Source organism: Schistocerca cancellata, chromosome 5, assembly GCF_023864275.1.
Source record: "Schistocerca cancellata isolate TAMUIC-IGC-003103 chromosome 5, iqSchCanc2.1, whole genome shotgun sequence".
Lineage (NCBI taxonomy): Eukaryota > Metazoa > Arthropoda > Insecta > Orthoptera > Acrididae > Schistocerca > Schistocerca cancellata.
The window spans coordinates 827,085,217-827,110,185 of NC_064630.1; the positions used below are offsets into that span (position 1 = coordinate 827,085,217).

The 24,969-nt window shown below is 43.5% G+C and overlaps 1 protein-coding gene across 3 annotated transcripts in view; it reads left to right on the plus strand.

Annotated features, from left to right (window-relative positions):
• The first annotated feature begins 313 nt into the window (after positions 1-313).
• The window catches only part of LOC126188332 (uncharacterized), a 426,405-nt gene continuing 401,749 nt past the window's right edge, over positions 314-24,969 (plus strand). For 2 of the 3 annotated variants that reach the window (XM_049929926.1, XM_049929928.1), the window contains exon 1: positions 320-365. In XM_049929926.1, coding sequence (XP_049785883.1) covers positions 330-365 — 36 coding nt within the window. In that variant the 5' untranslated portion in view covers positions 320-329. Of the gene's footprint in view, positions 366-24,969 lie in introns of all 3 variants that reach the window. The other variant, XR_007537859.1, reaches the window with a different exon arrangement.

Here is a 24,969-nt window from a genome sequence, read left to right on the forward strand (position 1 = left end):
AGATTGATAAGTTCCCTCGGATTTAATTGACTGGCTGTAGCGCGTAATATGTGAATATGTAACTGAAGCAGATATTTTTCGGAGATTCGTTAAGAAAAAAGCATTGTTCCCACTATCAGAAGCCGTGCACTTATCTGTTCTGAAGACTCCAATTAATAGCAGGGATCAAATGTATTTTTTCCGCCGGCTTCAAGTGGGAAACTCTTGAGAAGAGTTGAGGTTGCTCGTGTGGACCACGCTGATATCTAGGTCCTGCGATAATTTTTTGATAGGGCGAAGATATATAAGGCCAGTCTCCAGCGTCTGGTGGAAGGGAAGACAGTAACAACATGAGTCGGCAGGTGGTGATTTTCACACTGCTCCTGGTAAGCCACATTAGTATTTACAGCCGATTATTCTGATATATCAGAGGAGGAATTCTTCCTCATGTCGTTTTATGTTTAGTGTTATCGTATTTTAATCTGTAAAGTCCCTAACATTTGCATCTGTATACACATTTCGGACACGCAGTAGTCAGAAGTAATATTGCGCCACAAAATAAGATATGTATATGTCTCTATGTTTCTGTCCTGTCCGCAGTTGCGAAGGTTTGAAGTAATACGTAACTTCTGTTTTCCAGATTCATATGAATTTATATTTGTATTTAGAAGGAAAATAGTTCCACGACCTTAGAGGCAGTTGGAGTTGGAAATTTTCCGAACGTTAATGCTATGGTTATTGTTTATTGGACGTACCTTTCGCACAAAACTAAAAAATCTACATAGTAATTCGAATGCAAAGAGAGTACTGTGTTTAGCACGTAATTCGTTTTGTTATTAACCACGTGGGATATTCCTAACCTACTGTCAGTGAAAGTATCCCTCCAGTTGAGGCTAGAAGTAAGGTACTGTGTGTGATGTATTATATACTGTTGCCCAGAGGTGAATTCCTCGGAAACGATTGTCTCCGCTTTGGCTCAGTTGCAAATATGCTGTTCAGTCGTCATTGCCGAATGGAGAGTACTTGATTGTTGCACGTTTAGCGTCAGTACACTTGTTGCTACTCGTGCCCATGTGGTCCGGCATCCACTGGAAACAGATCGACTCATGGAGGTTTTTCGCTCTATAGCCGAAGTAACATTATTTTACAGACGCCGCGTTGTAGCTGGTTCCCTCCAACCAGAGCAATCACCGTCACGTCACGAGCGAATCGTTCGCCGTTACCACACCGTCACAACATTCAGTTCACTTCCAATTACTTGTTCGGCTTTCTTACTAGATGTGTTTGGATGCCGTATTCGGGGTCAGATCCTTTTATTTCTTATTTTATCACACATGACAACAATATCATAAACAATACACACCCACAGACACACATACTCACTCACTCACCCACATGAATCCTAAGGAAATACGTTTCATACACAGCACCAGCCGATAATTTCTGGATCATACCGCACGAGACGCGAGTCAGCGTCCATTATACGGTTATCACAATCACAGAGACCGGCACACATTACGTAAGCTTCGCACGACGTCGAGGGAAGCCGAATTTTTGAAGGCTGTCAGTTAGTCGATGCGACTGGAACACCAGAGTCACAAATACAACAGCGTATTACTACCAGTGTAGTGGCGTAGCGAAGCGGTCCGCGGATAAACTAGATGTTTTCAAGCTTCAACTGCAGCAAAGCTTTTCAGTTTCCTAAATCTAATGAAAAGTCTTTGCTTATCATATTTAGTCAATTAATTGATTTAACTGTAATATCTTTTTATTTCTAATGATTTGCCACGTCATCCTACTGACTTTTTTATTTCCTGTTATTTTCCTTCCCATCATTCTTTTTCATCGTTTGGAATCTGCCTGTCTCGCCTATAATCTGCAACCGAGTGCCACCAAGGACCGCTCATTGGTTGGTAACGCGCTAGCCCGTGCAGACAGTTTTAGGATAGTTTCACGTAACCAATGACAGCGAGAATTTACAGTTTGCTTTCACCGCAGAAACCGAAATTTTACTGCGGAAGATGACAATGCAAAGAAAGATGTTAACAAATTTTCCCGTCTTGAGCTGCTAGTAGAGGTTAGCCTTAAACGCCGTGAACAAAGCGATGGCGATTTCAGTTCTGCCGCAGACTGCCCATCACAGTCTCCTCGGATACATCGCACATCACGAGGTTGTGGTCAGGTTAAGACATGAGGCCACAAAACTCGTCGTCCGCCGCAGCTCGGTGATTGGTCGGCTGTCGACAGGGCGCCTCCCGTTTCCGCCTTACCTCGCGGCGGCCGCTTCCGGCACTGTTCCTCTGTACGCATTTACAGTATTTGTGAGCTGGCCCGACGTGTTTGTGTGTCGCCTACAAGCGGGCGGTAGTCGGGAGCGGATGTGGCAAAACTGTAGCGGCAAGCGACGAACGTCAACTATCAGAGTAATTTTCATCGGACTATGTTCCTGAGGGACGTTCTACGCTGGCTTCCTGAAAATTTTCTCCAAACCCACTCTCGTAAGACACAACGGGACCTCATGAACTCAGTACATATCAATGCTCCATAGACTTATGGTTTAACTGCGAATAGTATGTCATTTACATTTGCAAATAACTCAGTTTTTGGCACATTCGACCCTATGGCTAATTCAATGACCTCATCGAAGGGAAACGTTTGATATTTGCATTCTGTCTAGAAACACTTTGCGCCATTCATTCCAAAAGGAATAAAATTGAGACTGGTTTAATCTCTTAAATTCGCTGAAGATAACGTCGAATTATTAATAAGACTGTCATATATTGAAAAATAAGCCCACGCTACTCGGGTTTTACACGTTTGTGGTCCAAGTGGTTCAAATGGCTCTGAGCACTATGGGACTTAACATCTGAGGTCATTAGAACTTAGAACTACTTAAACCTAACTAACTTAAGGACATCACACACATCCATGCCCGAGGCAGGATTCGAACCTGCGGCGTACCGGTCGCGCGGTTCCAGACTGAAGCTCCTAGAACCGCTCGGCCACATTGGCCGCACGTTTCTGGTGTCTGCAAGGATGTTCTACTAGACTAAGGAATATTCCATGACTGTACTCTGCAGTACGATGTTAATAGTAGCTGAACTTCTTCTTCGAAAGAGCATATTCATTAAGAGATATCTTAATCTTGGTATTATCGAATGCAAATAATCTGTTGACGATATCGCAGTCGATACGAAACTTACATGGAGCCCCTTGAGTGCGAGGTCGCAAAAGGCCAATGCTGTTTACGGCCCACGCACCCACAATATCGCCTGCTAATGGCAACAGGGGCGTGACTGGAGGTGTGCAGGGGTTAGCACAGCATGAAGCTGTGGAGCGTAACTCACAATGGCGCTACAGTGCCAGTGGTGGTAATACAAAGCAGAGCAATGGCAACGATAAACAAAGCAAACATAGCATAATATCTACAAGAGCGGTTTACATTTCGTCAGAAAGGAAACCGAGACATTTCGTAGAGTGAGAAAGAAGTGGTAGACGAAATATTAGCGGTCCTGCAAGGTGAGTCAGTGTAATGTGTGGTGTCGCGCACCCTCGACTGTGTGGACAGTCTGTAATGATGATTATACGTGCTAAACAGGGGAAAGAGACACTGAAACAGGTGTCGACGAGCCACCTAGTTCATCATCCTTGAAGGAAAGAGAGCCACGAATTCCGTCTCCAGTGAAGTGTAGTAAAGGACAAGTCGTCGTCGAAGGAGCGGCACCTGGAGCAAGCCGGCTTCCTACTGCAATATTTATGTATATGGTCAATAACCCCACAATTGTGGCAACGAGGTACCACTAAACAGTCTTTTACACTGATCGCGTGGAACCCAATGTACATCTTGCCCATTGTTGTTAACCTTTTCTACAGGGTCCCTGAGACCTCACCCACATGCACTGCGTCTCGGTCCCTCGGTCCTGTTCGGAATCTTAATTTGAACACTTTCATAAAACTCTCCATATCCACATCATCAAGATTTTGTTGATACAAGGTTTCGCAAAGGTCTTCGTTTGTTAATGTAACGGTTACGTCGTATAGGATGACAAGTGGGTTCCGTTTTCGGGGTGGCTCGCACCGAATTGATTTACACAGCTTTTGGTTGGCTAGTAACTTGTTCTTATCGTCTTCTGTGGCAACATCGAGTATAACTACGTTCTTTCTTGCCTTGACTGTTACTTTTAATTTTGTCTCTGGCCGAGTTAACAGAAGTTGCCTCCTGAACCTTCTTAATATCTCGGCTTGGCAGTGGTCTTAGAAAGACCGTGGTATCAGGCCGTTTAGAAACTTTTGCTACGGTTTCCCTGGTTGATAGGGCCTTTGTTGCCGCTTGTGCAGCTACACCAGCCCATGTTTTAACAGGTTGTTTTCTTAATCTCTCGTTTTCTTTCTCAAGTTCCTCAAGTCTGTCCTCGAGCTTGGCGTTAGCAACTGACCATGCCGCCAGCTCATTTTTGATTGTCTGTGCAGCTGCCTGACTTGTTTTCCCATTTTTTACATTCTGGTCAAGGAAATGGGTTACCCTCATGTGTGTGTCCATGCTATTTTCCTCCGTCGCTTGACCATGGCCATGTTGTTGCGAGGGATCAGCTAGCACAGCAGTCGTTGTGGCCGCACTCGAGTCGCTTGTCTCATCGGTATCCATCATTATATATGTTAGACAAGCGAAAGATTGGGAGCCACATCTCTTATCCCGGACCGGCTGCCCTGGAATGGGGGGGGGGGTACTAAAATGCAGCTCGTCCACCGGCCTTGCTCCTAGACCAAGGACGCCTCAGAGCTACCGGGTTCAACGCGCCCTTTCCAGCGCACTGGTCCCCTTCGGTACCCGGTCACCACCGATTTCACTCGCCCCGCATCGGCACGTGTGCCCCGCACTCCGGAGAGGCGGATGCACCTCTCTCCCTTCACCCCCTACTTGCCCGAGCTTCCACCTGACGGCCGAGGACCCACTCCTACTCAGGTGGTGGGTCGGTCACCCAGTCGTTCGGGGGTCTGGACCCATCTAACCTAACCCAGGCTGTGTTACCACCTCCTCGGCCTTGCCTCAGTAGACCAAGAGACGCGGCGAAGCACACTTGCCGACTTGGGACAAGACCCCACGACGGCAAACCAGGCCACCAGGCAGCAGAGACACAGGTGGTGGCGCGTCCCTGCGTTCTGGGGAGCAGCGGCGCCAGGCAGGCCCAGCACGTCGCAGCCGAGGCCAGCGACGCGCCGCACCCGCCCTGCGCCGCCTCTCAACCCAGGACCCCGGAAGGGACAGAGGTAGTGTCCCTGTTGCGCAGCCTCCCCTTTGCTTTCGCCTTGGGTTGGGAGACTTTTAACGTCGTCCAGGACGTGAGGAACTGCAGCAGCCAGGCCGCAGGGACGCGGGATCGTCGTTACACTTGCCCTCATGCCCTCTCCCAGCTGCCAAGCTCGACTCTAGAGAGACAGGTGGTGTGTCTCTCGTAACGCAGCTTCCCCTGCGCCACGCACCCTTCGGTTTCGCCTCGGGTTGGGGGCGTTTAATTTCCTACCGTCACGGGAGTTTAACGTCCTTCCTTGACACGCGACAACCCTCACCGTTCCACAGCCCGGAGATGTTATGATATTGTGATGATGTTGTGATTTGCGATGTTATGGCCCGGGTCTTATGTTGTGGAGTTTGACATCGTCGAGACGGTGCGGCACTCAAACCCGTTTTACCTTCCCTGGAGGACCTCCACACGTACTGGGGGATCATGGCCGACCGTGTCTCACCCACTGCTTTTGATAATTCACGGTGGGCCAGTGCCTTTCAGTGAGGATTGCACCCAGTTAAGGGCTAGCCTTTTAACGTCATGCAGGGACGGCCCTTCATGTGTTAGCTTCACCCCATCTAAAGCTCGTCTCACACGGAGCAAGATTCGCTGCAAGTTTCCTTGCTGGCTCGCGCGGCGGCTACCTTGCGGGCTCCGTCGTCTGCTAGCGGGCTACGTTGCTGGGAACCTTGTAAGATTTCCAGGATAGGTCCGGTGCTATTTTTCTTGTAAGGTTCCCTGCGTGCTACGTGCGTTGGCCAGTCATGAGACGTTTCGTTTGTGACGTCAGACGCGGAAAACTTGGGCGGAAAGCCTTTGTTCATAGTCGCTCTTCTGCTGTTGTGAGGTGCGGTAGGAAGTTCTTATAATTATTAAATAATGGCACCGCAGTGGTCCAAGGAAGCGATTGAAGGATTGATATGTACTTATAAGGAAGAACAGTGTCTGTACGTGGTGAAAAGCGCAAACTATTATAATAAACACTTGCGTTCAGAAGCACTCGAAAGAATTGCAAGTGCCGTGTGTCTTGTTCGACCATATACGACGAGCAAGGAGTGCTGTAGCAAAATGCACAATTTACGTACTCAATTTAAAGTCGAGTACGCCAAAGTAAAATCATTGAAAAGCAGTGACGCTGGAATGAACGACGTAAGAAACCATACAAAGCAGATCTTCAAATACCAATACATCCATTCGTATAAAATTTGCAAAGGATGTACGATCTTCTATCCTATAAAATAAAGTCGTATATAACAGTCATTATTGGTATATTTATAAAGTCAAACAGTAATGAAATGGTGATACTTTTCAAAAAAAAGTAGGTGTTATGCGAACTAATCTCAACTCTTTATTAAGCATGGACAGCGCACCTTTTCCAGCGTTTCTCCTCTTAATCCAGTTTCTCGTCCATTCTTTCTTTCTTCTTCTCTCATTAGTATGCATTTCTGCACCGTTTAGCACCAAAACAGCTAATAACGCCAGTTTGCTCTGAACATCTGTACCTGAAGCAGCCATCTTCGTTCGATACAACATGCAGCCGATCACAACACAACTAGCTGCCGATCTTGCACCGTGGGAGAGCTTCGGCATGGACGATAGCCGGCTCCTTTCCCTGCAAGCCGGCGGCATGCACGCCATCTCGCAAACTTGCGGCGAACCTTGCTCCGTGTGAGAGGGGCTTAAGGAGGCTACTGGCAGCCTGGGCCATGTCAAGGCCACGGGATTGGACATTACAGTCCCCACCTCACTCAGGTTCCCCTGAGCCACGAGAGCACTTCAGAACAAGTCTGAGGATTTCCGGGAATGAGAGGGTCTCCTGGCGGCTTTAACCCAGTCACGGAAGGCAACTCAACTCCCCCAGGTGGCGCCACGCAGACCGCTTTCCCAGCGTTCAAATGAGCATTACTAAGGACTGAGTATGCGACCTCGCACTCAACGCGTTCCTTGCTAAACGGTCAGTCATCTGTCTCGGAACGTGTGGAGACATTCGAGAGTTCTATGTACCTGACTGAAATCGACGTATGACATCTCCTCTCGTAACAGTACAGAAAAAAAGCTGCTCTGTTTCTTATCGGTACCGTTTACACGCTTCTAGAGTTCTTTGACGATCCCAAAATTTCACCCGCAATCAGCTCAAGCTAAGGCTTGTAAGTAGTAACCTCTTGCGGTTCTAAGGATGGAGTTCTGCAAGAAGTATTTTCCATAAAAGTCAAGAATTGTGTCACATACTAAAGAAATACCATACAGGGGCCCATGTAGTTCTTGGTGATTAATCTGAAAGGAAATTACACAGGGGTGATTTCCACATCCGGTGAAAACAGCCAACTGAATCTTCCGAGGTACTACTTCATTTATTTTTCAAAGTAAAAACTGTCTCGCTAATACTAAGCTGTAACATGTTACGGTGTTAGCTCTTGCAAATTGTTCTTAAGTGTATCGCCAAATGATCTTTCACATTTTAAGAAGGAGACGTCTTCCAAAGTATATGTTAACAAATAAATTACCGGCATGAAGTTCGACAGTAGTAAGTATTCATTCCATTTGTTTATGAAGTTGAATGCAGAGGAGAATAGTAAACGAATAGTAAATGGGATGTCGATGGCTTTGCTATTACAACCGCAACAGGTCCTTGCATAATTGGTAACAGCATCTACAAATATTTAAACCTTTCACTATCATTGCTGGGTATGTGTTGCACGATAGATGGACAGAGAACCAGTGTGAATTTGTTGCACTTTACTGGTGTGTTTCAGTGTCTGACTGGTAAGAGTAAGCCTGTTAGTGGACTGCAGATTTCTTATAATTACAGCTTGTGCCTGCTGGTTGTGTAGTCTTCCTTGAGAACCCTCTGCTCCGCTACGCTCTGTATAGTCGCATCGAATTCGTTTGCGCCTGCAGACAGGCAACCCAGTGGACAGGAGTACAAAACTGCCGTCACACCTTACCGCACAATTCGTGGCAACGAATTCAGAGCACGCATTCACGTCTGTCGCATCACAAACGGTGCCCATATTGTGCCCTTGTAACGTGAGTTCTGTCCACTGATACGCTGCGTCTTTTTGCGCACCCCTTTTAGTTCCCGCGCAGTCGTCTTCTGAAACTTGGAGTTACTTCACGCATAACCCTGCATATTCCACGCCTCCCTGCGTTGGAAAAGAAAACGGCGGCCGATATGTTTTTCGTGTTGTTACTTGTAACTACGACATTAGTTAAAATAACGATACATTAATGTCTTTCATTCTGAAAAAAATGTAGTGAAACGGTTAAATACAGTGCAAGACAATTAACTATGCTTGACGGTGAGTACTCTTTAGCAACAGAAGGATTCCATTTCTAGGTTATACAAGAACAGTGAAAGAAAACAGAAAGTAATTAAATCACAATTTTGCATGCATTCGAACCAACCTTCTTTCCGATCTGACGCTTGCAACCAAGAAACTTCTTACTGGAAGTGCTCGACGGCTTCTTAAGGTTTCCAGATTGACTTTTTATTTCGAAGCGAACTGGGAGTTGATGTGGAACTTCCTGGCAGATTAAAAGTGTTTGCCAGACGAGGACTCGAACCCGAGACCTTCGTCTTTCGCGTAGAGTCCTCTCTGCCAAAGACGCTAGTCGCACTAGAGAGGGGTCGTGTGGAGACCACTGTGCATGAAGTCAGGGTAAGCAGCTGAGTACCAACGAAGCGCCTGTGACGCTAGTAAAACACTGCCGCAGTTCCATTGTTTATACCACGTTTACGTCCCGCTGCACACCGACCTTGTAGGGGATGCCTCATTCAGCTACGTGTTTGATTCCGGCTGAGGGCCACCAAGCCAGCTCCACGTGTGCAGGCCCAGGCGAAGACTGCGTGACCTCGAGCCTCGGCACGCTGCCGGCGCCGATGACCTCGGACCAGCTGGTGGAGTGTGCTCGACCCCACTCCGGATTCTGTGTTGCCCCCTGATCACTCTTCCGTTATATGCTGTCATCGGAAGTCGTTTCGTCGGTCGATCTCCTTCCTACCGGCCGGGTAGGTTTCCGTACCCAGAAGTTATAGTGTAAGGCCAACACAAGCCCAGTTTTGATGTCAAATTTATATGCCAATTAATTAAATTTATCAATCCATTTACTCCCACCCCAACCTCCGAATAACCCCTGGCCACGAAGGCTGTCCGAGAATTCAAAGTTCTTCCGAAAACGAGCGACCAAGTCGCAAGACCATCCAACTCCGAGGAAGATCAGATCCCGAATTCCACTCTGTTATGCAATGCAAGAGCGAAGCTAGCATTACTCAACTCCCTACTCTCCTCGAAAACCGCGAATCAGCATTCAGTGCTGATAGCAAAATTCCCCCACACTGTCTCAGTATATTATTCGCGCCAACAGCGACTGTTCCCTCCAATTTCGAGCAGGGCTTTATGACGTCAACTAGCCTCAGTTTAAGTTGACCAATCATGCCTCCGCTATCAGCTGAGGGCACTGAACTTGCCGTTTGACCGGCTACGAAAACAGCCTGCCTAGACCACCGGCCATCTGGGGCCAGACAGTCGCACCCAGCATGGCACAGTCCACAAGTATTCTTAGAATCAAGAGGACAATGCAGTCAGTCGGTGTCAGGAGTCTTCGTTCGGGACGCTTCGGAACGGTAAACACATAAACTGCGGCGACCCTCTGACGTCTCGCAGGTCGTTTCGCCCTGCATACAATTGGGGAAACTCGACGGACGTCAGTCGTTCTGCCAGGCCATTAAGCCTATTGTACGAACCCCTCAGAATGCAGGGAAGTGCAGCCCCCAATCGGAAGTGCCGTGTGCCGCGTCCTCCGATGCTTGCCTCGCACAGGCCACCCACGGGAGTAACCCAACATGTTTAGGAATCAAGTGAAAAGTATTTTTGAGCTCTCAGTACAAATACTCTCGTTACAATAACCTTACTCGGTCTGTGCAATGACATGGAACATTAATAAAATCAGTGAAAATGAGAGGAGGCATGCAAAAGACGGCATGAAACCTCTCAATAGTAGACATTAGTGGAGTTCGGTGGCAGGAGGTTCAAATGGCTCTGAGCACTATGGGACCCAACATCTGAGGTCATCAGTCCCCTAGAACTTAGAACTACTTAAACCTAACTAACCTAAGGACATCACATACATCCATGCCCGAGGCAGGATTCGAACCTGCGACCGTAGCGGTCGCGCGGTTCCGGACTGAAGCGCCTAGAACCGCTCGGCCACACCGGCCGCCGGTGGCAGGAGGAACAAGATTTCTGGTCAGGTGAATATAGGGCTATAAATACAAAATGAAATAGGGGTAATGCAGGAGTACGTTTAATGATGAATAAAAAAAATAGGAACGTGGATAAGCTATAAGAACAGCATAGTGAATGAATTATTGAAGCCAAGATAGGCACGAAGTCCACACCCACCGCAGTAGTACAAGTTTGTATGCCAACTAGATCTGCACCTGATGAAGATATTGAAGAAATGTGTAATGAGATAAAAGAAATTATTCGGATAATTAACGGAAACGAAAATTTAATAGACGTGGGGGACAAGAATTCGATAGTAGGAAGAGAAGGAAAAGTCGTAGGTGAATATGGACTGGGGGAAAGGAATAAAAGAGGAAGCTGCCTGGTAGAATTTTGCGAGGAGCATAATTTAATCACTTCGCTTGAGAATCATGAAAGAAGGTTGTATACATGGAAGGGGCCTGGAGACACGAGAAGATTTTAAATTGTAAGACATGTCCAGGGGCAGATGTGGACTCTGACCACAATTTATTGATTATGGACTGTGGATTAAAACCGAATAAACTAAAAAAATGTAGGAATTTAAGGAGATGAAACTTGGATAAACTGAAAGAACCAGAGGTAGAAAGAGTTTCACAGGGAGCATTAGGGAACGATTTGACAAGAAAAGGGGAAAGGAACACAGCAGAAGAAGAATGGTTAGCTTTGAGAGACGAAATACTGAAGGCAGCAGACGACCAAGTAGGTAAATAGACAAGGACTTGTAGAAATCCTTGGGTAACGGAAGAGATATTTAATTTAGCTGATGAAAAGACAAAATATAAAAATGCAGTGAATGGAGCAAACGAAAGGGAATACAAACGCCTCAAAAATGAAATCGACAGGAAGTACAAAATGGCTAAGCAGGAATGGCTAGAGGACAAATGTAATGATGTAGAAGCATGTATCACTAGGGATATGGTTAATGTCGTCTACAGAAACTAAAGAGACTTTTGGACAAAACAGAACCACCTGTACGAATATCAAGAACTCACATGCAAAACCAGTAATAAGCAAAGAAAGGAAAGCAGAAATGTGGAAGGTGTATATAGTGGGTCTATACAAGGGAGCCGTACTTGAGAGAAATATTATGGGAATGGAAGAGGGCGTAGATGAAGATGAGATGAGCGATATGATACTACGTGGCGAATTTGACAGAGCACTGAAAGACCTAAGTCGAAACAAGACTCCCAGGAATGGATAATATTCCTTTAGAACTACTGATAGCCTTGGGAGAGCCAGCCACGACAAAATTCTTCCATCTGGTGTGCAAGATGTATGAGACAGATGAAATGCCTTCAGACTTCAAGAAGAATACAATAATACCAATTCCAAGGAAAGCAGGTGCTGATAAATGTGAAAATTACCGAACTATCAGTTTAATAAGTGACTGCTGTAAAATACTAACACGAAATCCTTACAGACGAATGGAAAATCTGGTAGAAGCCGACCTCAGGGAAGATCACTTTGGATTCCAGAAAAATGTAGGAACATGCGAGGAAGTACTAACTCTAATACTTCTCATGGGAGATAGATTAAGGAAAGGCAAGACAGCGTTTATAATATTTGTAAGAGAAAGCTTTTGACAATGTTGAACGGAATACTCTCTTTCAAATTCTAGAGGTGGCTGGGGGAAGCAATGGTTTACAAGGGAGTGAGAGAGCGTTGTAGTCTATGTCTGATGTTATTTAATCTGTATATTGACAAGCTGTAAGGGAAGCAAAAGAAGAAATTGGAGTAGGAATTAAAAGTCTAGGGAGAAGAAATAAAAACTTTGAGGTTTGCAGATGACACTGCAATTCTGTCAGAGACAGTAAACTACTTGGAATAGCTGCTGAACGGAAGAGACAGTGTCTTGAAAGGAGGCTATAAGATGAACATCAACAAAAGCAAAACGAGTATAATGGAATGTAATGGAACCAGGTGATGATGAGGAAAGTAGATTAGGAAATGAGACACTTAAAATAGTAAAACAGTTTTGTTATTTGGCCAGCAAAATAACTGATGATGATTGAAGAAGAGAGGATATAAAACGTAGACTGGCGATGGAAAGGATAGCTTTTCTGAAATAAGAGAAATTTGTAAACATCGAGTATAGATTTAAGAGTCAGGAAGTATTATCTGAAAGTATTTCTATAGTGTGTAGCCATGTATGGAAGTGAAACATGGACGATAAATAGTTTAGAAAAGGAAATAGAATTAGGGAGAAGAGAACTTTCTGGTACAACCTGACTAAAAGAAGGGATCGTTTCGTAGAACACATTCTGAGTCATCAAGGATAACCAATCTGGTACTGAAGGGAAGCGTGGAGAGTAAAAATCGTAAACGGAGACCAAGAGATGAGCACAGTACGCAGATTCAGAAGGATATCGCTTGCAGTACTTACTCGGAGATAAAGAGGCCTTTGGACAGCAACAACAACTAACTATCTAGGAAAATGGTCTAACATCGTAAGAAGATATTTATTACCTGCTTGTGTTCTATTAAAAGGTCCCAGGACATAAAAACCTAACAAAGGGAGTGGTTTGCCAGGTGTTAGTCTTGTAACAGAATTTTATGATGACTCGAATGTGCTCGTTGTGCACATGGGATGCATTTCCTTACATCACTGCTACTCGTTTTCCAACGAAACTTTCAGCTACACATTTATCAGTTGTCTGTTTTCGTCTGTGACCCGGTAATACTTGGTCGTGTGCTTGACGTAATACTTCCAGCCTCAGGGCTGCAGGAACTACAGTGGTAGGTCTGCACTTTGTAGATCGGCACAGCAAGCCTTGTTGCGTTTCAAACTGATGCTGCTATCGAAACAATTGACATTCACTGTCGGCCTCTTGTGCCTTTATCCACTCTGTCTTACTTCCACTATCACTTGCGAAGCTGCTATCTTACAACACCAGCATTTGTCTGTTTGACTCCGGGCTTATGAACTACCTCATAATCAAACTCACTTAATTTTAATACCCATCATGCTAATCGACTTGATGGATCTTTCAACCCTAGTAACAGTTTTAAGATGTGTGGTCTGTAAGCAATTTGAATTTACGACCATACAAGTGGCAAATAAAATAAGAGATTCCGTATATAAGTGCTAAAATTTATTTTTCAGTTGTTGAATAATTAGTTTCAGCCTTATTCAATTGTCTGGAGGCATATGCCACCGGATGTTCTTTTCCATCAACATTCTGACTTAAGATACAGCGTCATTAGACGCATCACACGCAAATATGAACTAACGCTTCTTGGTGTTGTGATGTCCACTGAAATCTAACATCTTTTCGTAGCAATTTAATTAACGGTCGTGGAATTTCAGCGAGGCCACTCATGAACTTGGGATAATAATTAGATAAGCCAATGAATGACTGTAATTGTTTAGTAGTTTGTGGTGTCGGGAAATAACGTATGGCGGAAGCAAGGCGAGTATTCGTCCTCATTCTATCTTGACTGATAACATGCCCAAGATAAGTTATTTGTGTCTGAGCAAAATGGTAATGTAAGGTGTGCTGCTCCCAATTTACTAAAGACTTCATCCGGGAGTTTAATATACTCTTATATAGTTTCTGAATAGACGACTACATCGTCAAGATATACCACGCAGATTTTCGTTTTTAATCCACGATGTACACAATCAAATAGTCATAGGAAGGTAGCTAGAGCATTTTTCAGTCCAAATGGGATTCTTCGATATTGGTAATGAGCAGAATTTGCTGTGTAAGCAGGAAACACTTCCATCTAGTAATAACCACTTCTAAGATCAGCCGTTGAGAAATATTTACATTTTCCTAGGTTTATTAATGCGTCATCTATGTTCGGTGGTTGTTGTTGTTGTGGTCTTCAGTCCTGAGACTGGTTTGATGCAGCTCTCCATGCTAATCTATCCTGTGCAAGCTTCTTCATCTCCCAGTACCTACTGCAACCTACATCCTTCTGAATCTGCTTAGTGTATTCATCTCTTGGTCTCCCCCTACGATTTTTACCCTCCACGCTGCCCTCCAATACTAAATTGGTGATCCCTTGATGCCTCAGAACATGTCCTACCAACCGATCCCTTCTTCTGGTCAAGTTGTGCCACAAACTTCTCTTCTCCCCAATCCTGTTCAATACTTCCTCATTAATTATGTGATCTACCCATCTAATCTTCATCATTCTTCTGCAGCACCACATTTCGAAAGCTTCTATTGTCTTCTTGTCCAAACTATTTACCGTCCATGTTTCACTTCCATACATGGCTACACTCCATACAAGTACTTCAGTAAAGACTTCCTGACACTTAAATCTATACACGCCGTTAACAAACTTCTCTTCTTCAGAAACGCTTTCCTTGCCATAGCCAGTCTACATTTTGTATCCTTTCCACTTCGACCATCATCAGTTATTTTGCTCCCCAAACAGCAAACCTCGTCTACATTTGTAATTGTCTCATTCCCTAATCTAATTCTCTACACATCACCTGATTTAATTCGACTACATTCCATTATCTTCGTTCCGCTTTTATTGATGTTCATCTTATATCCTCCTTTCAAGACACTATCCATTCCGTTCAACTGCTCTTCCAAGTCCTTTGCTGTCTCTGACAGAATTACAATGTCAGCGGCGAACCTCAAAGTTTTTATTTCTTCTCCATGGATTTTAATACCTACTCCGAATTTTTCTTTTGTTTCCTTTACTGCTTGCTCAATATACAGATTGAATAACATTGGGGAGAGGCTACAACCCTGTCTTACTCCCTTCCCAACCACTGCTTCCCTTTCATGTACCTCGACTCTTATAACTGCCATCTGGTTTCTGTACAAATTGTAAATAGCCTTTCGCTCCCTGTATTTTACCCCTGCCACCTTTAGAATTTGAAAGAGAGTATTGCAGTCAACGTTGTAAAAAGCTTTCTCTAAGTCTACAAATGCTAGAAACGTAGGTTTGCCTTTCCTTAATCTTTCTTCTAAGATAAGTCGTAAGGTCAGTATTGCCTCAAGTGTTCCAGTATTTCTACGGAATCCAAACTGATCTTCCCCGAGGTCGGCTTCAACTAGTTTTTCCATTCGTCTGTAAAGAATTCGTGTTAGTATTTTGCAGCTGTGGCTTATTAAACTGATTGTTCGGTAATTTTCACATCTGTCCACACCTGCTTTCTTTGGGATTTGAATTATTATATTCTTCTTGAAGTCTGAGGGTATTTCGCCTGTCTCATACATCTTGCTCACCAGATGGTAGAGTTTTGTCAGGACTGGCTCCCTTAAGGCCGCCAGTAGTTCCAATGGAATGTTGTCTACTCCGGGGGCCTTGTTTCGACTCAGGTCTTTCAGTGCTCTGTCAAACTCTTCACGCAGTATCGTATCTCCCATTTCATCTTCATCTACATCCTCTTCCATTTCCATAATATTGTTCTCAAGTACATCGCCCTTGTATAGACCCTCTATATACTTCTTCCACCTTTCTGCATTCCCTTCATTGCTTAGAACTGGGTTTCCATCTGAGCTCTTGATGTTCATACAAGTGGTTCTCTTATCTCCAAAGGTCTCTTTAATTTTCCTGTAAGCAGTATCTATCTTACCCCTAGTGAGATAAGCCTCTACATCCTTACATTTGTCCTCTAGCCATTCCTGCTTAGCCGTTTTGCACTTTCTGTCGATCTCATTTTTGAGACGTTTGTATTCCTTTTTGCCTGCTTCATTTACTGCATTTTTATATTTTCTCCTTTCATCAATTAAATTCAATATTTCTTCTGTTACCCAAGGATTTCTACTAGCCCTCATCTTTTTAACTACTTGATCCTCTGCTGCCATCACTACTTACTACTTCATCCCTCAAAGCTACCCATTCTTCTTCTACTGTATTTCTTTCCCCCAATCCTGTCAATTGTTCCCTTATGCTCTCCCTGAAACTCTGTACAACCTCTGGTTCTTTCAGTTTATCCAGGTCTCATCTCCTTAAATTCCCGCCTTTTTGCAGTTTCTTCAGTTTTAATTTACGGGTCATAACCAATATATTGTGGTCAGAGTCCACATCTGCCCCTGGAAATGTCTTACAATTTAAAACCTGGTTCCTAAATCTCTGTCTTACCATTATATAATCTATCTGATACCTTTTAGTATCTCCAGGGTTCTTCCATGTATACACCTTCTATCATGATTCTTAAACCAAGTGTTAGCTATGATTAAGTTGTGCTCTGTGCAAAATTCTACCAGGCGGCTTCCTCTTTTATTTCTTAGCCCCAATCGATATTCACCTACTACGTTTCCTTCTCTCCCTTTTCCTACACTCGAATTCCAGTCACTCATGACTATTAGATTTTCGTCTCGCTTCACTATCTCTATAATTTCTTTTATTTCATCATAGATTTCTTCAATTTCTTCGTCATCTGCAGAGCTAGTTTGCATATAAACTTGTATTACTGTAGTAGGTATGGGCGTCGTATCTATCTTGGCCACAATTATGCGTTCACTATGCTGTTTGTAGTAGCTTACCCGCGTTCCTATTTTCCTATTCATTATTAAACCTACTCCTGCATTACCCCTATTTGACTTTGTGTTTATAACCCTGTAGTCTCCTGACCAGAAGTCTTGTTCCTCCTGCCACCGAACTTCACTAATTCCCACTATATCTAACTTTAACCCATGCATTTCCCTTCTTAAATTTTCTAACCTACCTGCCCGATTAAGGGATCTGACATTCCACGCTCCGGTCCGTAGAACGCCAGTTTTCTTTCTCCTGATAACGACATGCTCTTGGGTAGTCCCCGCCCGGAGATCCGAATGGGGGACTATTTTACCTCCGGAATATTTTACCCAAGAGGACGCCATCATCATTTAATCATACAGTAAAGCTGCATGCACTCGGGAAAAATTACGGCCGTAGTCTCCCCTTGCTTTCAGCCATTCGCAGTACCAGCACAGCAAGGCCGTTTTGGTTATTGTTACAAGGCCAGATCAGTCAATCATCCAGACTGTTGCCCTTGCAACTACTGAAAAGGCTGCTGCCCCTCTTCAGGAACCACACGTTTGTCTGGCCTCTCAACAGATACCCCTCCGTTGTGGTTGCACCTACGGTACGGCTATCTGTATCGCTGAGGCGTGCAAGCCTCCCCACCAACGGCAAGTTCCACGGTTCATGGGGGGGGGGGGGGGGTATTGGATATTATTCCGTTGTGGTTCGTTCGTTCAAGTAACGATAGTCACAGTAAAATGTCAACTGGCTTTTAGGGTACAAGGACAATATTTGTCGACTATGGGCTATCGCTATGCTCGATAATACCCTCACGCAATTGCTGATCTATAAATTCGTCTACTAAAGGCTATTGCTGTTTCGCTATCCTGTATGGTTTCCTATAAACTGGTGGATTGCCGCCTTATGGTGTGCGGTGTTGTGTGATAAGTGTTGCGGGTAGTGCACCATCTGAACTGAATAAGTCTCAATATTATAGCAAGAAAGCTTCTATGGCTTCTCATTCACTACCTTTTAAGTGACGAACCTTGTAACGTAGACCGAGCGGGGTGGCGCAGTGGTTAGACACTGGACTCGCATTCGGGAGGACGACGGTTCAATCCCGCGTCCGGCCATCCTGATTTAGGTTTTCCGTGATTTCCCTAAATCACTCCAGGCAAATGCCGGGATGGTTCCTCTGAAAGGGCACGGCCGACTTCCTTCCCAATCCTTCCCTAATCCGATGAGACCGATGACCACGCTGTCTGGTCTCCTTTCCACAAACCAACCAACCAACCTTGTAACGTAGTACAGACGCATCGAAGGTCTGTTTGATGCTGTAATCACAGCGTGAGCCTTCGATATCCTTGTCTTCGAGTATCTCTAAACTAGCTACAAGTAATCCTTTCGGGAGATTCACTTCATCTGTCGCAAAGTTATCTAAGCTTACCGGAACTATCAGTCGCCCATTAACGTTGGTTACGAGCGCAAAGCTTCTTCGTATAAAACAATGCAGCAATACTTCCGTGAAGTTTGCAAGGTATGTGACGAGGTATTGGCGGAAGTAAAGCTGTGAGGGCGGGTACTGAATCTTGCTTGGATAGCGCAGTCGGCAGAGCTCTAACCCCCAGTTTCGAGTGCTGGTCCAGCACGCTGTTTAAATCTATCAGGAAATTTCAGATTTCTAAGGTGATGAAAACTGTTGTTCCGCATTTTTTGTTTGTCGTATTGGAACAAGAAGCGTTAAATGATAAATCAGACGAATTAGGGCTAATATGACATTAATTCTGTATCTTTCACCGTCTAACAATGAATTAGTTCATGTGCAGAGTGACAGCTTGCGTTGTCATTATGAATAATAATACGTCGTTTCCTGTTGTTTTCCAGGCTTTATAAATGTGGTGTGCGTACTGTAAGACCTTCGGTACACACACCATCAGATTATTTGACTTGTCGCTCTAACGAAGTAGGCGAGTGTCAGCAATATGTCTCGTGGTCTTATCGTGGCGTGTTTATCTTCTGCCGTTAGGTCAGACGATAGAAATGCCACTTTCACGCTTAGAGTAGCAGATTGACGGTGACCAACTTTAAACAGAACTTGATTAATTTTCACACACATTTATTAAAATAATAAAAATCATAGACATTACGTAACTGTTCACAATTGACAATCTGAAGTTCCTTTGGTCTTGGTACGTTAATCTTATTCTCACATATCTCTAATACTTGACGAAGTGTCTATTCATTTATCTTCATGGCTATGTACAGGAATATGATAATCTTATTAGGCGCGGACTGAAACTTGACTATAGACTGGTGCAGACTAATGCAGACTGACTGATCGGAGGTCTGTACACACGTTATATTACCTCGAGCGTTCAGGTATCACTGCGCGAGTGTGATCCGCGAGGAGAAAAGGTTCTACGTTAGCAGCAATCTCATTGGCTGCGTTACATATTAATACGCGGATCGGCGGAAGCAAAATTTGGTCCGTCTGTAAGACAGCGCCATCTCGTAGTGCGGAGACGGACGAGCGCTGCGCCTGCGCTGTTGTGCTTAGCGGGGCGCGCTCTAGTGGGAAAGTTGTGTACGCGCTGACTACGCGGAACTATGTACACAACAATAAATAAACTGGGACAAACGAATTCTCAAGTAATGTTCGACACTTAACAATTCTTCGAAACGATAAGGTAAGGAGGATGCTACATGTCCTGCGTGGCCAGAGAAATGTTGGAACTGCTTCGTTGACTGTTGATTAGTTTCTGGCTCGTATGAGTATAGCAAAGTTTCGTCTCATGTTGACGTTGTTGTATTCATATTTTTCATTTCGTCATTCGATGATGATGATGATGATGATGATGTTTGGTTTGTGGGGCGCCCAACTGCGTGGTTATCAGCGCCCGTACAATTTCCCAACCTTTGCTCAGTCCAATTTCGCCACTTTCCTGGATGATGATGAAATGATGAGGACAACACAAACACCCAGTCATCTCGAGGCAGGTGAAAATCCCTGACCCCGCCGTCGTCATTCGAATTTCTTTGAGCTTGTCATTACACCAAACGACAGAAGGCGGTTTCTGAGCTTCGCTCTGTCAGACTGGGATCCACCGCGAACAGATTTTTTTTTCGCACCTAAATGTCCATGCATTTTTCCGAAAACAATATAGCTGTTTTAGCAGTTGTATTCTGCTGAAATGTTTCATAGTAGAGATAACGGTAACAAAGTTCCTATAGGTAATATACTTTCGTCAACAGGGGAGCTCTGTGAATACAGTTCCTGTTTTTGCTGTGGCAGAAGCGATAAAATAACTGTATCATCCTGTTAATAACGCAATTTGGGTCCGCCTTTTATACGTAGCAAGAATTTATGTCCAAGTGTTTACTTTGGGACGGCCGTTGTGGCCGAGCAGTTGTAGGTGCTTCAGTCTGGAAGCGCGCGACCGCTCCGTCGCAGGTTCGAATCCTGCCTCGGGCATGGATGTCCTTAGGTTAGTTAGTTTTAAGTAGTTCTAAGTTATAGGAGACAGTTGACCTCAGAAGTTAAGTCCCATAGTGCTCAGAGTCATTTTTTGTTTGCTTTGTTTCTGCAAGGAACTGATGTATTGACGACGTGAGCGTTGCATTCAAATGATTTTCACATTGCTCCACATTGTAGTTCTCAAATTTCTCTAACATATTTTATCTACATCAACATTTATCTAAATTTTTCCTTCTTTTCCCTAGCGTTTATCTTGTCTAGTAGAGAGTTCGCTTGTATAGCATTCAGAAAATTTTATTTTGATACTTTGCTGCTTTCATCATAAGAATAAATCTGATGTAAACATTACACAATGTATTCTTACGAATTTGCTGGAATCGCATTGCACTTCGTTTTATGTGGAGCGGAAGCGAAGATTTGTCGAATACAATCAAGTACGAAAATGAGGATAGGTATTTGTGCAGTGTGTTAGGCGTCCATCGACTCCGCGATAATTCGGGACAGCATGTTTACCGGCGCGTTTAAGCAGACCAGCACCTGCCAACAAATAGTCCAATTAACCTGCAATCATGTGAACTGCTGCAGTTAAGTGTAAAAGCAGACGATAAGAGACCCACTGCAGCTTCGTCATTTAATTTTTGAACGGAGTAAAGTAACACACGGCAAAACTTCGGCAGTACGCTTATTAGGGGACAGAAGAAAACGTAACGTGCTTTCGCCCTTAGCTACCATAGTACTGTAATTAAAACCAAAAGCGATGAAAAATCCTAATTTAAGCACGTTGTAATATTTCTGAGTTGCATTGAGTGACGGATTTCACTATGTAGTTAAATATGGAAGCCACTGAAGGAATTACTAACAGTCTCTCGTCCGACAGTCTCTGAATTCCTTCCACATCTGAATCTGAGCAGCACACCTCAGCACTGGAACTGTCATCTCCTGCGTTGGCAACGAGGCGATCAGCAACAAAATCCACGTAGCCGTCCAGCGCCACACTTTCTCCTCTCCTTTTATGAGGTGCAGTTCTTGGTACCCCAGCGTTCGGCAGGGACGCGTGACAAAGCTTCGCGCTTTAGCTCCAGCACCTCTGGCAGCTTAAATGTCTTGTTATTTCTCGCCAAGATCAGTTCTACTGGGTTCAGATTGCAGGTGTACAGTGGCAGCTGGAGGACTTCACTTTTTGAAAAAATGTGCTCGATGCTGTGAAAGTGAATGGTTTTCTTGTTTCCACGATGCTTACCACACTGTCTCGTGTCAGATCACATCTGTAGTATAAAACAATGGACATAGTCCAGATAAAGAGCATTTGTTTTCTTCGATCTTTTATGAAATATCGATAATGAATAATTTATATTTGCAATGAAAACTGGAATTCTGCGTGCTGCATTTAATCACAGACAAGAAGATGTTCATTTCTCATAAGAATTATGTTTAAGTGCGTGTTAATTAGCATACATTTGACGCATTTTATATTTAAATGATGTAGATAAACGGATCAAAGAAAATAATTAAAAAAACCAAAGCGAAATTTGAACCAGTGATCCATTGAAAACACGATTACCATTCTCGAACGTTATTGATTAAGCTGCCCATCTCGTTTGTAAAATTGCACGAAAGAAAGTTTCTCGGAAAAGCCATTTCCCTCTGTAAACTTGCGAAAAACATTATGAACAACGTGTTTGTCTCCACTACGCAGCATTAAGCACTGTCAGCCGTTTTGACAGCACGAATTTACAGCGCGGCTATCAGAGCACATCTGGAGTTTACAGAGACAGCGACTGCACACAATTTTTGAAATAAAAATTACGTAGCTAAAGCATGATTAAAAAAAACTTTGATGGCCATTGATACATTAGAATATCTTAAGATTTCATTCACAGTAATATAGTTACGAGATATCTGATACATAAGTAAGACACACTTCCAAGACCGCCATAATACCAATGTACAATCGTGCTCAAAAGTATCCGAACGCCCTAAATTGCATTTCGCCTGATTCGCATTCAACCCGCATAACGCAGCTGTCTAGCAGGTCCTCTAGTCGCTCCTCGGTACAGTCGTTTGACTATTGAAAATGGGTCCAACAAGTCACCACTAGGAAACATTGCTCTGTATAGCAATAACTCAAGATGTAAAGTAATACCAAGATACTACAAATATCAGGTAACACCTTATCACAGATAAGACTGTCCATAAGGCTTGTAAGCTCATATTTATTACAATAAATGACATACCTGAATGTTACCACTCTTATTATTACGTCAGATAGGTAATGCAAGTAGTAAGTTCGTCGTATTCATGATTTCCTCTTCAAAGTAACATACCGTACTTATTATTTAACACAAAATAACATTAAAAATTAAAGTTATTCACGAGCAGCTAGTTGAGAATATGTATGAACTTCAAATGACACGACGATCCGTCTCGTTCTACATATGGATTCATACCCAGGTCATGCAGACTAAGCAAAGATCACGTGACTGACGGAAACTAACAGTCATTCCTGACTAGGCATGCAGAGAGTGATCTACCTCGATTTTAGACGGTATCAGTTAGCAAATATACAACTTTAAATTACATAACGTAAACATTTTTAACGGACGGGAATTCCTACCCAGCATCTATTGTCCTGTTAACGAACCACGAGAGATGTTAAATATTGCCTCCTTACAAGTAACTTACTTGAAACGCCGCTTTACGCTTTGTGTTGAACAGGGATTCGAACCCAGAACCTAATCGGATTGATATCGAAACACAATCAACTGTGATATATCGGATTTTATCGGCAGTAGCTAGATGTTTTAACTGAAATGACGAGACGAAACATTAATTTTTTCCTTCCCAGGGCTCCAACCCGGCACCTATCGCTGTTATATTCTAGAGAAAACGAACGTTAAATATGGGTTTGTTACACCAGCAGCGACATGTGAGCATGTTTGAACTTGAAATAATGTGACGAAGAGTTCAGTGCTGACTGGGAATCGAACCCCACACTAGTCGTTGTTGACTACACACAGAGACGTCAGCTACCGAATTTTTCTCCACCAGCAGCTCCGAATAACATCATTGAACTTGTAGTGATCTCTCAAATAGTTCTGTGTCTCACTGGGAGTCAAAAGCGTCAGATATCGTTATTGTTGACAACGAATGAAAATACATTAAAAATCAAAATTATTATCCACCAGCTGATAGGTGTTCTCATTCTAGATCTTGATAATACATAATGAAAACTTTAGTGCCGGGCCAGGACTCGAACCCATTCACGAGCAATATGTGGAGATGTTGAGGAATCTGCAGTTTTGAACAAACAACAAATTCTAGTCGAGCTATATTGTCACGAAGGGATCAAATTCCACGTTAAGGGCGGTCTGAGCTGCATTCCCAGTTCAGAACCAATTTTATCGACATACAGAAGCTCAAATAAAAGATGAAATAAGTGTCCTGTGACCCTACAAAGCGTTTGTTTCGTCACTGTAAATAAATAACTAGTATAAGAAATGTTACTGGTGACAGAGTTTCTACATGTCACCACTCCTGACTTTCTTGTGGCTCAACCTAATGTCTACTTGTAGGTATATGTACCTATCATCAATCCAACAGACCACCAAATCCTCTTCTCTCTGACTCATTATTCTATCATAACGACGGTGCGCCACACTGGATGAGAATTCTGACACACAGGTTCCCTGTAGTGGTTTCCAGCATGTTCAGTATTGCGATCGCTTCTCAGTTTTGGTTGTTGATAACTTGATACCAGTGTCTAATTTTAATTTGTACAGCACCGAAGATGATCACTATGTGATCGAAAATCGATTCTGCTATCAATAAAACATCAATATTACGGCCAACGCTGACCTTCCTATTAATTTAACAGATATGGTCGTTGTGTACACAGCACTCCATGGAGTCGCCAATCAATAATTCCTTTCACTTCTCAACCCAAAATAGTCACATGTGGAAAACAGCTAACTTCTGCGACATTTGGTCTTTTCAGGCTTAATAGACGGCCAGGCAGCTGATGCATCTCGAAACTTTTGTATTATGTATGGGGAGAGCGCATCGTGCCAAAATACGCCAGAAAAGTATTTTCCACATAAGCTGTCGTGTGGTAGTGGAATTTTATTCTCCTTCAAACCTTGTTTGACGGCTTTAACTCAGAACAAGTTTTCTACATGCATGTAATCAATAAACTGCATGTGCATGGTCAGACTTTTATAGATAACATCAGAGAATTCGCATATATAGTTGATGATTAATTTCTCTTTCATGTTTACTGTTGTTTTAACAACACTAAAAGAAACCTTACGAAAATTATGCACTGTATTATAAGAAATGAAATAAAACTACACACGATAACCTTACGACGAAAGTCTGTTTTAATAAAACTGAGTATCTGTACACAAGCATGCCTCTGTCGGCACGAATTAGTAAAATACTACTCAATTAGATTTCGATTGCTTCTGTGTTTAATTGGTATGCTGTGTCATACTCAAGAGGTATGCAAATGTTTCATTTCATAAATAAAGTTATGTATTCCTAGAAACCCAAA